Source organism: Athene noctua, chromosome 2, assembly GCF_965140245.1.
Source record: "Athene noctua chromosome 2, bAthNoc1.hap1.1, whole genome shotgun sequence".
In the NCBI taxonomy this organism is placed as follows: domain Eukaryota; kingdom Metazoa; phylum Chordata; class Aves; order Strigiformes; family Strigidae; genus Athene; species Athene noctua.
In genome coordinates this window covers 148,471,436-148,487,905 of record NC_134038.1, presented here as the reverse complement: position 1 = coordinate 148,487,905, position 16,470 = coordinate 148,471,436, and the positions used below count along the sequence as shown (strand labels likewise).

The 16,470-nt window shown below is 42.6% G+C and overlaps 1 protein-coding gene across 3 annotated transcripts in view; it reads right to left on the bottom strand.

The window, feature by feature from the left end:
• Positions 1–925: 925 nt before the first annotated feature.
• The window catches only part of CMTM7 (CKLF like MARVEL transmembrane domain containing 7), a 31,273-nt gene continuing 15,728 nt past the window's right edge, over positions 926–16,470 (bottom strand). For all 3 annotated transcript variants that reach the window (XM_074900590.1, XM_074900589.1, XM_074900591.1), the window contains 4 exons: positions 10,309–10,482; positions 7,396–7,494; positions 6,362–6,443; positions 926–6,017 (listed from right to left, as the gene is read on the bottom strand). In XM_074900590.1, the coding sequence (XP_074756691.1) occupies positions 6,004–6,017; positions 6,362–6,443; positions 7,396–7,494; positions 10,309–10,482 (369 nt within the window). In that variant the 3' untranslated portion in view covers positions 926–6,003. The remainder of the gene's footprint in view (positions 6,018–6,361; positions 6,444–7,395; positions 7,495–10,308; positions 10,483–16,470) is intronic.

The following is a 16,470-nucleotide window of genomic DNA, read 5'->3' as shown; positions in this document are numbered from 1 at the left end:
GTGTACATACCAGGCAAGCAGAAAAGAGACTTTTCTATCACTCCAGGCAGGTCTGCTCTTTAAGTACTGACACAGCCAGAAACTGCTGATATCTGCCAACATTTCTATTAGTGCATAATGTGCTCACATTAGTTCCTCCTCTCATAAGCTTTCTATTAATGTTTGCACCTGCTCTTTCTTGTCTCCTGATCCTTTTTGTCCTAGTAAGCTCCCAGTCCTCTTCTCTGGAGCATCACTCAACACCCCTGTCCCCTCTTCACTAAAAGTTGTCATTATCCTAGCATCCTGCTATCCCCTCTATACCCCACATAGTGATGTGTTCCCAAAGCCTTTTAAGAGCAAAGAAACCATTCCTTCATAGTTCACACAATGCAAAACACAACCATTTCAGAGCAACAGAAAAAGTGTGCAAGCTGACACATAACCTGCAGTGTCTGCATCCAGCACTGTGGTCCTCAAGCTTTTCAAAGCCACCCTTCCTCTTTTCTTAAAAAGTTTCACTTCCCCTTCTCATCTTCCCAGTTTCTACCTGACAAAAGCACTATTCACTCTCTAATTTATCTCAAACTCACAGAGCTCAAACATCGGGGTTGTTTTTTTCTGCACTATGAAACAGTTTGTACCACCTATTTTCTTCTCCCAAGATTTACATTTTAATTTTCAGTTGAACCTCAAACTCTACCTGTGTTGTTTCAAAGGATATACTACACTCATCTTGGAGCTGAAGAGGATGGACGGCTTTTAGGTGGGATAGTCAGAGACCAGCACATCCAAACACAATGGCTGTTTTTTTTTTCTGTGGCTCCCACCTCTTGTCCTCCAGGTACAGGATGTATTCTGACACTCCCCAGAGAGAAAGTCACTGCTCTTGCAGAGAAAGGAAAAAAATGAGCAAGACAACAATCTGATTCTCAAAGCCATTACATCATCCAAATAGCAAACACAGTTTATTTCTAAAACACCTGGAATCCCATATTTGACAAACTTGTAGAAAGATGGAGCTTTCAGAACCAGGTTGACACTGAAGGAAACTTAAAACACTTTTGCTGGCAGAGATACAGGAGTGAGGTGCCAAAGTCCCTGCCAGACAGAGCTGGTGATACCAGCAAAATCTGTGCTTTTCTTAGTAGACGTTTCACAAGAAGGATTTCGGGATAGTGAGAAAGATTTGGCAGCAGAGATATCAGTCTTCCAGCCTGAAAGTATCCTGCATTAAGAGCATCTGGTGGATCTATGGACCCAGCACTGTCATAACAGCAAAAGCTGCAGGCATACCTTAGACCTGTCAATAGGCACAAAAACAAAAAGGGAACTTGTAATTCTCTTGATCCAGTATAAACAAGTGCGCTTGCAGCAAAACATACTATTTGAGCACAGATCATAGTTCAGAAATTCTTTGGTTGTCAGACTGCATGAAATTCCCTCTATTTTTTTCCCCACATGGTGACAAGTGACGGAGTGGGAAGCTGAAAAAAAGATGCTAGTGTAGTGCCAGGAGAAAGGGCCTGATTCCAGCAGAGTAGAAACGGCCTTTTTCCAGAGAACGCTCAAGCTCCAGCCCGAGTCCTTAGCAGGTGCTTCTCCCCCTGCCACCACAGCGCACTCACACTGCGTGCAGCAGAACACTGGTTTCCCACAGGATTGCCAAGAGTCATTAAAGCTTGTAGGAAGGTGCCTACTATCTATCTGAGGTGGTATCTTAGGAGGTGAAGGAGAAATAGAGCACACCTCTTTCCAGGGGAATAGAAGAGGTTGTATCCTTAAATATCTACTGTATCAGTCCAAATTAAAGTCAGTGCTGGTTTCCAAAAAACATAGTTAAGTCAGTCTTAGCAGGAGAACTGGTGATCAAGTACCCCTGCTGCAAAAAACCACATACATATATATGTGTGTGTGTACCTTCTTCTGCAGGTATTTTTCACTGAAAGTGCCCAGAATCAAGTCCCTTGTCGTGTATGTTCTTTGGACTGGTATTGTGCTGGCAGGGCAAGCAAGCCTGAACCATCACTGACTGCTCACAGTGGATTTCTAGCTGAGAAGGATGTCTGTTCTCTTGAGGCATGCTTAATTCAGGTCACTAAAAAGAAAAAAAGTGACCTGGAGGAAAGAGGGGCCCAAGAAAGCTGGTTGATATTCAGGGATCACAGAGCGATGCATCCCAACAAAGATTAAGTCAGGTAAGGACACCAGAAGGCCTGCATGGATGAACAAGGAGCTCCTGGATAAGCTCAAACACAAAAAAGGAAGCCTACAGAGGGTGGAAGCAAGGACAGAAAGCCTGTGAGGAATACAGAGAAATTCTCTAAGCAGCCAGGGATCAGGTTAGGAAGGCCAAAGCCCTGATAAAATTAAATCTGGCCAGGGACATCAAGGGCAACAAAAAAAGCTTTTACAGTTACATCAGTGATAAAAGGAAGACTAGGGAAAATGTTGGCCCTCTCTGGAAGGAAAAGGGAGACTTGGTCACCTGGAATATGGAAAAGGCTGAGATTTTTTTTCTGCAGTCTTCACTAGCAGGGGCTCCAGCCACACCACCCAAGACACAGAAGGCAAAGGTGGGGACTGGGCGAAAGAACCACCCACTGTAGGAGAAAATCAGGTTTGAGACCATCTAAGGACCCTGAAGGTGCACAAGTCCATGGGACTGGATGAGATGGATGTGAGAATCCTGAGGGCACTGGTGGTTGAAGTGGCCAAGCCACTATCCATCCTATTTGAGAAGTCATGGCAGACCAGTGAAGTTGCCACTGACTGGAAAAGGTGAAACATAACCCCAGTTTTTAAAAAGGGAAACAAAGAAGACCCAGGGAACTACAGGCCAGTCAGTCTCACCTCTGTGCCTGGTAAGATCATGGAGCAGATCCTCCTGGAAACTATGCTAGGGCACATGGGAAATAAGGAGGTGACTGGTGAGAGCCAGCATGACTTCACTGAGGTCAAAGTGTGCCTGACAGGTCTGGTCGCCTTCTACGATGGGGTTACAGCGCTGCTGGATAAGGGAAGAGCAACTGATACAATCTACCTGGACCTGTGCAAAGCTTTTCACGCTGTCCCACGCATCTTTGTCTCCAAACTGGAGAGGCATGGGATTTGACAGATGGATGGCTTGGTGGATAAGGAATTGGCTGGATGGTCACACTCAAAGAGTTGTGGTCAATGGCTCACTGTCCAAGTGGAGAGCAGTGACGAGTGTCGTTCCTCAGGGGTCGGTGTTGGGACCGGTGCTGTTTAACATCTTTGTCAGGGACATGGACAGTGGGATTGAGGGCACCCTCAGCAAGTCTCTCGACAACACCAAGCTGTGTGGTGCAGTCAACACGCTGGAGGAAAGGGATGTGCCATCCAGAGGGACCTGGACAGGATTGAGAGGTGGGACTGTGCAAACCTCATGAAGTTCAACAAGGCCAAGGGCAAGGTCCTGCACATGGGTTGGGGCAATCCCAAGCACAAATACAGGCCAAGCAATGAGTGGATTGAGAGCAGCCCTGGGGAGAAGAACTTGGAATATTAGTGGATGGAAAACTAAAGTGTGCTCACAGCCCAGAAAGCAAACCATATCCTGAGGTGCATCGAGACAAGTGTGGCCAGAAGGTCAAGGGAGGGGATTCTCACCCTCTACTCTGCTCTTGTGAGACCCCTCCTGCAGTGTGTTCAGACTTGGATCCACAACATAAGAAGGACATAGACCTGCTCAAGCAGGTCCAGAGGAGGCCATGATGATGATCAGGGGGCTGGAGCACCTCCCTTATGAGGACAGGCTGAGAGTTGGGGTTGTTCAGCCTGGAGAAGGGAAGGCTCCGGGGAGACCTTATAGTGGCCTTCCAGTACTTAAAGGGGGCTACAGGAAAGATGGGGAGGGACTCTTCATCAGGATGAGGGGTAATGGTTTTAAACTGAAAGATGGTAGATTTAGATTAGGTATCAGGAAGAAATTATTTACTGTGAGGGTGGTGAGGCCCTGGCACAGGTTTCCCAGAGAAGCTGTGGCTGCCCCTCCCTGGCAGTGTTCAAGGCCAGGTTGGACGGGGCTTTGAGCAACCTGGGCTAGTGGAAGGTGTCCCTGCCCATGGCAGGGGGGTTGGAACTGGATGGTCTTTAAAGTCCTTTCCAACCCAAACCATTCTATGATTTCTAACCAAACACAAAATATGTCATCTGAAGATACAGGGCAAAAAGCAGGCCAAAGTGGGACTGTGAAGAAATAAAAATTGGTCAATATGAAGTTAATAGCATTATAACTGCCTGTTATATACTTTTATTTGAATAATCCCCTATAGTAATGTCAAAGCAGTTAATCTTGGAGTGAATATATATATATATATATATATCTTCACTCACAAACAGCAGACTTTTGCACTTTCAAATTGTTTCCCCGCTCTATATTGCTGTAAATGGGGCACTCACGAAAAGGAACAGCAAGAAGAATCACAGAAACTGTGCACCATGAGGAAGGGGATTTCTACCTTTCCAGGTTATCTGCTCAGTTATTTTCATCTACTTACTCAAAATTTTTGACACTTTAACAATGGGCCAATTTCTCTTGTCATAGAAAAAAAATAATCAAAGTGAAGACAGGTATATCAGGATGAGAGAAAAAAAAAAAAAGGTGGCAACAAATGGCAGTGTATAATGACCTGCTATGAAGTACAAAAAGAATTTTCTCAGAGGACTATTAAATTACTTAGCAGTATTGATGCAGAATTTCAGACAAATAGAAAAATGCACAGCAGGCCAGAAAATGCTTTTTTCCTCCAGAGTGGACGTGGTAAACTGTATAAATGCTACTTTTTGCAGAAACCAGCTGCACCATTGTGCAGTTGTTCTGACAGAAGAGACCAACTTATAAGTACAAGTTCTACTTCACAGCTAGACATGAAAGGGGAAGAACCAAGGAGGAAGGGCTTGCGCTTCCCTTTTTCCTGCAAAGAATTTCCAGCTACCAGAGATGGACTGCAAAAGGAAAGAAAGACAAAAGTGCCCAAGAAGGCACTGTCTCAGCCTCAAAGTTACATAGAACTTCATGACAATACCAGGTTTGGACAGAACCGTTCTGCCTGACCAGGCTCTGGGCAGTGTCCAAAAGCATGGATCCCAGCAGAGGAAGGGACAAACCACACATAAGAGAAAGTGCATTGAGTCTTTCACAATGGGCTTTCTATAAACAGTTAGATTCCAAAGAGAATAATTTACAGGAAATGCACAGAAATTTTCTACAGAACAGGTCTTATAAATACCCATTTTACAAATGACTATTTGTGAAAAGGAAAAAAAAATATCCCACAAGACATTAAACACATACTCTTGGGTATGTATTTTCCTGTATTTGGCAAAGAGAAGTTTTAAAGACCAATCTTTCATTGTTAATAACCTGTAAAAATTCACGGAGAAAAAAACTGATTTCATCATGTACTGTTGGGTCTAGGAGGGAGTGGTTGCACAGATATATTCAAGTTGCATTTCATAATTTTTGATGCTGGCTGAACTGATGTTAGAAAAAGTCCACAGTTCTGATAGAGGTAACAAAGACTTGGGTCATCTTATGCAAGCACAAATCAGTTTGTAACAGTTCCTTTGTTAAACAAATCATCCTTAGAAGTTAAGAATCAGGTAGGAATTTGCAGGATTTCCCTTCTGTAAACAGATGGAGGAAATCAGAAACAATTTTTCCATCCCTCTGAAAGGAGAGCCAAATGACTCTCCAAATTAGTTTTAAATGCTCTTATTGCAAATAACTGGAAATAACCACAACCCAGCTGGTGAGACAGAAGTTGTCTTTCTCTGTAAAGCTCATAAAAAGCAGGTTCTCCATTATATAACTTCTTGGGTAGGGGGAAGTGGGGGAAAAAAACTTTGGTTCACAACATTGTTTTGCATTGAAGTAGATCTTCAAAAGGTACTGGTTGCACAGTCTAGTAACAAAATACCCATGCTCTCTCCTCAGTAGTGGATGCTCCTCTTTGGTATCCTATTTTGTAAGGCAGATGTCTTGCAGAGGTGAAGAAGTCATACAGATGCATCTTTGAAAAGGAAGACAGTGTCACTTGTGTGGTCACAAACAGATTTACCTACTTACTTAAGAAACACATAGGAAACCTTATTTTGGTAGCGGGTGGGGGAGGGAGATGAGAAAACACTGATACATTCACTACTTGCTACAAGCAAGTTATTTTGCTCTTGTAGTTGTTAACAGCTGGCAGTAGCTGTGATATGTCTGTGTTGACAGAAAATACGGATTTATTGCTTTGTGAGTAATAAGGAACAGAACGTTAATAAATCCTTCCAGGTAGACACAGCCCTGTGGCAGAAAATATAAATACTCATTTTGAGAAGCATTCTGGCAGTTGCTAAGCATGATACTTACTTGTTGACTGTGTGATGCACGAAACCTTGTAGGATGACCATATGCTTAAAACACAAAGGATCGTAGCTAGGAACCCGAAAGTCTGGATGAGAAAACAAACAAACCACAAATACTTACAGAGCATTAGATGACACATATTCCATGAATGTATGGACACACTTGTATATCCAGCTACATATTTTATGATGTTAACAGACACAAACAAGTTTTTTATTTTACTCCATTCTGCCAACATACTAAAAAAATTGTTTCCATACTATAATAGCAGCTTATGTCTGGTGAAAGGAATGACTAAAAGATAGACTGAATGTCATATACAAGTGGGGAGAAAAAGCTGGACAGCAGCATAGAGTCTCACCTTCTAGACTTCTCACTAGGGTTCTGCAACAAAGACTTTTTCTAACACCTCTGATTACGGCTTTTACTGCCCTATTCAAACAAGTCATTCCCTGAAGTCTGCCAAATAAACAAGTCAAGTAAGTGTTCTAGTCCATTTGAATCATCTGGACTGTTTCTGAAAGTAATTCTTTATTCTGGAAGAGCTGTATTTCAGGTCCTGCTGCTATGAAAATACTGTTGCCCACACTCAGAAGTCATGCCTGTCTTTATAATGCCCTCCAGCCAACAGAGGCAGAGAGTATCTTCCAATAAGTCAGCCCAGGACCCCAGTGGATTTTAGTTCAGGAGAAACTATCTTGAACAGGGCTATGTTCAGGAGCAGGAAGCATCAAAGCCTGAAGACTGGGGTGGAATCATTCAGGTAACTTCTAGATGCTAGAACAGCCATTTGTCAAAGCTGAATTTTGGGTTCCACTCTGACAGGGCAAATACCCACTTTAGTGGTGAGTCTAGAGTCTCACGACAAAATTTTTTTCTTGTCATTGTGTTACAGAACATTCACTGAAATGAGCTAGAAGGTCACACAAGCAAGACAAATCTGTAAGAAAATAAAATTACGAGTAATAGATTTCCAGTGCCCTACTTAATATATAATGCAATTAAAAAAGTGTCAAGACTAATAAACACAGTCTTACCGCTCCAGCCACAAGTCCAGACAAATTATAACTCTTGGATGCTGCTACAATTGATGCAATGAGAAGCAGAATTGTACCGATTAAATAATGAAGAAACTCCTGTAAAGACAAGCACAACCTGCATCAGAAGGGGAAACTTATAAGGAAAGCATTTCAGTGTGCCTCAGAATGAGAAAAAGTTGGCAGAAGTTACTCAAACCCAGAGGACAGAACACTAGCCAAAAGAAAAAAAACAATTAAAAAAAAAAAACACAGCAGAAAAAAATCCCACCTCGTGAGTGGATTTTGTACCATACCTGACTTTCTGTTCAAAAAAGGAGAGAGGGCCAATCTTCGGGCCTACTAACATCACTGAAATAAGATCTACTTACTGGATATGGATGCAATCCTTTCAATTCAACATGGTACTGATGGTGAAACGTATCTTTATTGCATCAAGTATGCACCTTAGAGACAGTTCTGGAGGAAGGAAGAAGCCTTAAAGGCATATTTCTCTAGCCTATATGAAATGGCAGTAAATGGCAGTACATGGCATCAGTGGAAAACCAAATGCTCCTACTTCTGATAATCTTAAAAAGCAAGCAATGGACTTACTGCTGGATTTACTCACATCAACCAAGACTGGAAACAGGAGGGAAGCCACAAAAAGCACAATTATGCAGACACTCATAACCAACACCCAGGCTCAGAGTGACTGCAGCTGTTTTGCAGTAAAACACAGTGCCACGGGTTTTTCTGAGCGAGCACTGGGGCACCACATTTAAGCTCTTTTCTAGTGTGATGAGTATCGGTCCATTTTACCTTGTTATAAGCAGGGGTTATCTGTGGATGTAGATTTTGAATCCTCACAAAGTTTACGGCATCCAATATGGATGTTTGCAAACTGAACATGGGTTATTTCTTTTTCACAGTGCAGTGGGCAGGAGGGTATCTGCTTGTTTTATCTGCATTGCACTACTGGCATGAGCCAAGCAAATACCATGTATAAGAGAGAGGAGAGATTCTGTCTCAAACCAAAGGAGAGAGAATATAGTCCCCAAAGGAAATTGTTCAAGGAAATCCCAGAAGAGAAATAGTCTATCATACGATACCACAGTTTTCCTCTGTTCAGGTGTTTTTTATAAACAGCTGAGAAGGATCTTTGCCATAAAGTAGGCTCTGAGACTGCAACTTACTTTCCTCATTTGTAACCATAATCTCAACCCTTGCTTTTGCTAGAGGAAATTATTTCCATAAGGAGGGTCCTTTGGCTAGTCCATGATGCAGCAGGCTAACCAGGCAAGCCATTGCCTCCATAGAGACACCAAATAAAACAGTGTACACAGGCCACTAACTCAGAGGAATCTGAGGGATGGGTAAAGATGCAAATGAATCATCAAAGGCTAAATGAGGTGGAGAACCAACCCCTGGCAGGACCAGGAGAGTGCCCTTCTGGAGAAATACTTCCCAGCTTTAAAAAGTGTCAGTGCTGAACAACTTCTTGAGCCACTGCAACTTTACTGACTGCAAACCACACCCCTGACTGCCATGTAGAGATCTTGCCAGCAAACTCAGCCAGACACTAGCTACCGTTTCCCAAAGTCTCTTACAGGTTTTCCTATTCTGTGCTAAAGTTACTTAAAATATGTGGCTGAAAAGGAGGTTGGTTGTAAAAGAACAGCAATGTTCAAGCATCACATCCCATAAAGCTTTCTGAAGCTAAGCAGCAGCAAACTGCAGTCCTTAAACTCACTGGTGACTCTGGAACATTTAGGAACGATTAAGCACCCAACAAAAAACAAAAGCAGCCTATGCAGAGGTCAAAATGGCATAGTCCTGTTACACCAATGCATACATTAAATGCTGCTTTGTATAACTGTCACTTATTAGCTTATTTCAATCCCTGCATCTGTATTATCTCTAAAGAAGTACTTTCTAGAGACAGATAAAGGTGGTACACATTTGAAAAAACAAAAAGGGGCACAAGTCTAACCATATATTTCAGCAAAAAAGAAAATTAAGTTTTTTTCTCTGGTTAGAAGTGGATGGATGGAAAAATGTTATCCTAAATCTGTAAACTATTACATAACTTCCATTAAACACCAACCACTTCCTGGACTTCAAAATCCCTCTATATCTCTCCAAGCTGGCTTACCCCATCCCTTTGGTCCTTCCTCTGTGGAACTAAAATGTCACTATGCATAAGGGAGACATGTTCTAAGAGGTTATTAAAATCTATCATCCCACACTAGGATGCCAGACTCTTCTGTTAGTTGACCTGACCCAAAGCTACTGAGGAAGTTCAGGTCTTGCATTTTCTGTGCTGCTTGTTAGTTCTCTGCTAGGATACGAGAGATGGATGTGCAGCGGAAATGTGGGAATGAGGCAGGAACATCCTGCAGGATATCCCAGGAATGCCCAGGCTATGGCAATCAAGCTGAGGCTCCTATTTCTTGCTATTGTTTAAGTTACCTAAAACCATACCGAAACAAGACACCTAAGACTTAAATAGCACTCATAACTTTATTTTGGGACAGGATGTAGTACATTAATTCTAATGCTATGATTTGGTACTCTAGCAATCCCTTAGCTGCTATAAATGACCTGAGCTAGGACCCATCTGCTGAAGGCTTGATTTCTTCTTTTCATTTGTCTCAAAATAACACTATTGCCTTCTCTGGAGTAAATCTGGATTTACTTCTGTATGAAGGAGGGCAGAATCATATCCAGATAAACTAAAAAACTTACAATTAACAGCATCTGCTGAACTGAGTACTAATAATAAAAGCAACACAAGGACTTGTATACAAAGCAAAAAAACCAATTATGTGAAAGATGACCTATCACTGTGTGATAGCACAAGAAAATGGACTAAGTAATGGAGACATCAACCCACAGGAGAGGCAAGGAACCCAGACCATCTAACAGACTTACTGCAAGCGGCCAGCTAACGCAAGTGAGCTTCCTGTAGATTCTGAAAATGTGGATAATGTAGAAGAACAAAATCATAACCAAGTCACACATGGTGACAATCTGAAAGTAGCTGTATGCACTGTAATCTGTCCACGGAGAGTTATTTACACTGATGAATCCAATCAGCAGTGAGATCTGAAAGACAAAAGGGACATTACATTTTTACAGTGGTGCTCAGAGGGCCGTGGAGATTATTTTAAACACAACAAAATGGCACTTAGAAACAGAGGACAAATACCAAATGTAAACTGGAGGATCTCAATAAAATGAAGAACAAAGTAATGAACATGGTAATAACGTTTTAAAATTTGCTGTTAAATGAGCATTGGGAGTGGGGTAAGAGCCAACTGCAAGAAGAAAAACAGAGTTTCGGCCTGAGGAATACAACCTGAAGAAGTCTCTATGTACAAGAGGTCTCAAACAGAGAACCAGCATTGGAGTGGCACCAGCGACTGAAGCATCTAAACCCCACAGACTTTCAGAAGGAAATCGCTGAAAGCTGTAAAAATTAAGGTGCCCATAAACACATGCATCTTTACTTCCATTTAGTGAGATTTCTCACATGCAAAATTGGAGAATCTGGCTGCAACTGAGCTAACAGTTTTACCCTTCCTTTTCTACCACATACAGAGCAGAAGTAGTAGCAGACTACAAGGTAGTAACATAGCAAATCATATAAACATTTGGAAGGATTAATTCACCCCATCCCAATACAATAATTATAAAGCTTTAAATGTTAGCATTGTCACATAAAACAATAAGGCATTATTATACAACTTATTTCAGTTGTAGGCTTGCAAAGGACAAAAGCTATTTTATTTTTTTAATCTAAAACTACTTGTTTATTTTACTAATCTTGCTGCTTCTACCAGCCTGACTAGTCTGGGTGACAAAAATAAATCCACCTAGAATATACCCAAATTTTTTCTTATTACAGACTTTGTCAATGCATGCTTTCAGCCACTGTAATTTTTAGTTCATCCAAAGTCAGCCAGAAGCAATAATGATTCACATTTTGTTTCTCCAAGACATTAAAAAACTGAGGAAGCCAGAACTTCAAGACTGCACCATCCTTTCCTGCACACTCATCTTCCAAACTCCTAACCAACTGTATCCATTATCAGAATAATTTCCTTAAGATTAAAAGGGGAAAAAAACCCCAACACCCAAACAACATGGCTTAGATTCTCCCTGCTGTAATTTTAACTGAGTTTCACCTGCTCACTAAGTAGACAGGCTGAACATGCATCCTCAACGGCAACCAAAAGCTCTATACACACATAAGAACTTCACAAGAAGTTCAGGAGAACTGGTCACCTTGGCCAAACTCAATCCAAACAGCCACATCAATGTCGTGACAGTGAACAACATCAAAAAGGTGGCTTCAAAGAGAAAAGTCAATGCTCCAGGATCCTTTCCCACACATTTGGCTAATTTATTGTTAGATCTAGTACAGGTCTATTATTTCTACTGTGGTAGTCCAAGTAGTTGATATTAGCATTGTAAGTGATGCTCAATCCAAGCCAGTGACAGGCTTCTGCACTAGAGCAAGCCTACATCTCTTCCCACCTTTGAAATAGATACAGGGTAGGAAAGACAGGACTTTGAGGTGCAGGGCTGGATCATGATCAGTGATTCATGTGCCTTTGAAAATGCATGGTATTGCCCAGTCCCTGTCTCCCCAAATATGTTCCTGCCCTCTGGTGTGGGAGTGTAACATCATAGCAGCATCCTGCATGTTTAGTGCTTCTGCTGTACCATGTCTTTTCTCTGGGTCTCATGGACTAGCCACTGAGGAATCCTAAATGCACACAGTCTTGCATCATCTGCATGGCAGAACTTTCTGAGGTGCTACATTTCTTAGAAGACAACAAAGCAATGCTCTCCACAATTCAGCATTTAAAGACTTCTGGCCCAGTTCTCTAATTCTGAGGCAATTTTAATGAAGTTCTGTGCAAACTGTGTCTACATACACCAGGTCTACATCTTCTCCTTCCCACCCTGATTTCACTCCCTGTCACGTACTGGCTCCTCCACTCATCTGTGCTGAGCCACCTCAGTGTACAAAGACAGCAGGAAAAAAAGCAAATAGCTTTACTCTGACTCTGCTGTCACACAAAGCAGGATCAGGTGAGCAAGGGAGTGCGAGGGAGAAGCTTAGACTGCAACAGAAGGACTGAGAAGACAGGGTGGCAGCAGGCAGTGGCAGTAGCAGCCAGACAATCATGCTGGCTCAGGCTGCCACAGACCATCCATCTTGGTTCCTGGAATCTTACTGTCAGTTAAACAAAGAGTCATCTGACTTTGCTGTTGAATAACTTGAACAATTAGAAGGAGATCAATAGGACATTTACCCTATAATCTAGGACAACACCTGAAGTGATGCAAGACACGCAGCTATTATTTTCATGAGAAACTGAAAACTAAATTTAATGAAATTTCTTTCTATAGGAAGACTCAACGAGAAGTCACAGTAAGTGCTGAATCTTGGTTTGGATAAAGGTGGGATGAGGGCAACACTTCTCAGCCACCAAAGGCTAAAAGAGGTCTCCCTTATTCAGATATCTTCACAATAATCAGCTCTCAGTTTCAGTTACTTTGTAGAAATCAAGAAGGAAGCGTGAATTCACAGAAATATTAAATCACATATTGGCTCATTTCATGCTCGAATCATTAACTTCAGCAACTTTTTTACTGTGTACAAAAGATAAGAAGGACTGCATCCTTAAAGTACAAGCACCATCCAAATAATAAGAAGCAGTAGTAAAAAAACTCAGTTTAACCTAGACCAAGTTCTTTCAACTTCATGGAAACAAAAAAGGTTGGGGTTTTTTCAGTTAAAAGGTATGGAAAAAAAAGATTTTAAAAAATCAAGAAGCATAAAGAATGTGAGCCATCCAAGGACAAGGTCAGAAAATTCATCTGAGGTGTTATATTCCTCAGAAATAAGATACAAGGTACCAACTAGTCAGTGAAGAATCTGCTCAGCTCCTAAGAACAGGGTAGAAATGCGGATTTGAACAAACATACTTTCCATTTCAAGTGTACTTCACAATTAAAACAATTCCAAAACCAATTAGTAAAGATACTCGTTTCTTTGATTTTACGTGTGCCTCAGCACCCAGGTGGAAAGAAATCACTGTGTTGCAAGAGGTAATTCTTTCAAAGATTTCCTTTCTTAGCATAAATTTCACAACCTGAGATTTAGATGCAATTTCTAAAGAGAGTTCTCTGACTGGAGGTACATAATGCTATTTCACAGGGCAGTTACAAAGGGGATCATATCAACAACTTTATTTAAAGCTATGTCATGTTTGCCACACTACATGTACTCAACACACTACATGCATTTGCCACAAATGTCGGAAATGGAGCCACATAATATTATTTGTACTTTAAAAGTGACAAATACCAAAGTTCCTTCATCAGATATTGGTTTATCGTGATATAGTGGGTGATGACTGTACTTTTTTCCCCCCGCTGGAATTCCTGTTTTCAGGGAACTTGAAATCGAGCAATAAAATGATTAATATGTAACTGTCTGTGATACAGTTCAACATGTATATTAGAAGTCAGTTTGTGGCACAGAGAAAGAGAGAAATGAATGGCAAAGCACTAAAATGATCAAATGTTATGAATGTTCTTTATGCATCTGTGCTCAGGGGAGCAGCTTAATACATACTGAAAATAAAACCTAGAGGCACAAAAAAATGAGGGCACTGCCATTTCCATTTCGATATAGTCTTTCACAGATTGTGAAAGCAGCAGACATGTGACCCATAGCCAGCAAGCCAGTTAGACCAGAAGTACAGGTCAAATGATGGTCAGTCTCATTAGAAGATTTCAATGTGCTCCACAAAATATACTCAGGCTTCAGACCTGCATTAAAAAAGAGGTGAGGGACACATTGCAGGACTACTATTTAGGTGCTTTCCAGTTCCTGAAAAGCAAAACAAAGAACATAGAACATATGCATCAATCAATTCCAAGGAGGGATTTTGGGATTTAAATGAAGTTCCGTATTTACTCTCACAGAAGTTTATCGGCTTAAACTAATCCACTTCTTGACTTTCCATTGGACCAGTGAGTCATGAAATGTGCTTAGGAACACTGGTATGTGTCAGAAACTATCTCACAGTGAAGCCAACATGAGCTAAAGGCAGTCAGCAATTGCCAGGAGGCACTCAACACCTTACCAGACAGAACAGACAACATAAAAGAAAGATGGTAAGAGTCTGCATTCTCTTCTCTATTTTGAGCTGGAGACGAGGCAACCACATCCTCTGCAATGTGCCTGTGGAAAATGTTGGCTCTTGAACAGCACTGACATAAGCTCCCAAGCCTAAACTCCATTCTGATTTGAAGTGAGCACAGCTCTACTGAAAATGAAACATAATTTGCTCTTTCCTGATACGGTCTTCCTTCAAAAGCCAACCCATGGTCCCTAAAATAGGGTGAACAAGCACAGAACTTTCAAGGCTGTTAATGGGACATGGGCTGGGAGATCTGACCCTCACAACAAAAAAGTGCCAGATGTTATGCCACTGCTGCCTTTAAGTGATGAGGGCAAGGCTCAAGACCCTTTTTCCCCTGTGCTATGATGCTCCTGGCTCAAGGCACCAGGCATGGGCCAGGCCAACCAGCCACACCCAGGGCTGGGGGGGCGAGAGTGGGGCTGCATCAGCACAATCTGTGTCCCCGTCATGTGGGAAATGTAAGGTGTGATCCAGTTATGTGTCTCATGCACACAGCAAGGATCACTGAATCAGAGAACAGTTGAGGTTGGAAGGGGCCTCTGGAGGTCATCTTGCCCAACCCCCCTACTCAAGCTGGGACATCTAGAGTTGGTTGCCCAGGACTGTGTCTGGCTAGGTTTTGAATATCACCAAGGATGGAGGGTCGACAACCTTTCTAGGCAGTGTTTGACTATCCTCATGGTAAAAAAAACATTTTCAGATGTTCACATTGACCTTCCTGTGCTCACTGCCTCTTATCCTGTCACCGGGCACTACTGAGAAGACTCCAGCTCCCTGTTCTTCACTCCCTCCCACCAGGTATTTATACACATTGGTGGACTCCCCAGAGCCTTCTCTTCTCCAGGCTGAACACTCCCAGCCCTTGCAGCCTCTCCTCATGGGAAGGATGCCCCAGAGCCTTCATCATCTTCGTGGACCTGTGCTGGGCTCACTCCAGTAAGTCCATGTCTCTCTTGTACTGGAGAGCCCAGAACTGCACACACCACCGCGGATGTGGCCTCACCTGTGCCAAGGAGAGGGGAAGGATCTCGACCCGCTGGCAACACTCTTCCTAAAGCAGCCCAGGATGCTGTTGGCCGCCTTTGCCACAGGAGTCCATTGCATGGTCACTTGCTGTCCACCAACACCCCAAGGTCTTCTCTGCAAAACTGCTCTCCAGCCAGCTGGCCCCAGCCTGTCCACAGACGCAGGACTCTGCATCTTCCTGTGTTGAACTTAATGAGATTCCTCTCTGTCCAGCCTGCCAAGGTCCCTCTCAATAGCAGCACAACCCTCTGGCTCCTCTCCCACTCCTCCCAGGTTTTTTGGCATCTACAAACTTGCCAGGGGTGTGCACTCTGCCCCATCGTCCAGGTCATTAATGAAAAAGTTGAACAGTGCTGGCCCCAGTATTGACCCCTGGGGAACGCCACTAGTGACTGGCCTCCAGCTGGACCTTGTACTGCTGATCACAGCCCTCTGGGCCTGGCCATTCAGATGGTTTTTAATCCACCTCACAGCCACTTAGCTAATCCATGTCCTGTCATCTTATCTATGTGGATGTTATGGGAGACCATAACCTTACTAAGATCAACGTAGACAACATCCACTGCTCTCCCCTTGTCCACCAAACTAGTCACCTCATTACAGAAGGCAGTAAGGCTGGTCAAGCATGATTTCCCCTTTGTAAATCCATGCTGACTACTCCTGATCACCTTCTTGTCCTTCATTTATTTGGACATACTTTCTAGGAGGATTTTCTTTATAACCTTATGAGGGACTGAGGTGAGGCTGACCAACCCGTAGTTCCCTGGATCTTTCTTTCTGCCCATAGAGATGACATGAATCTGTTCAGAATGGCACCCTTTCCTTCTGCACCTCTCAGGCT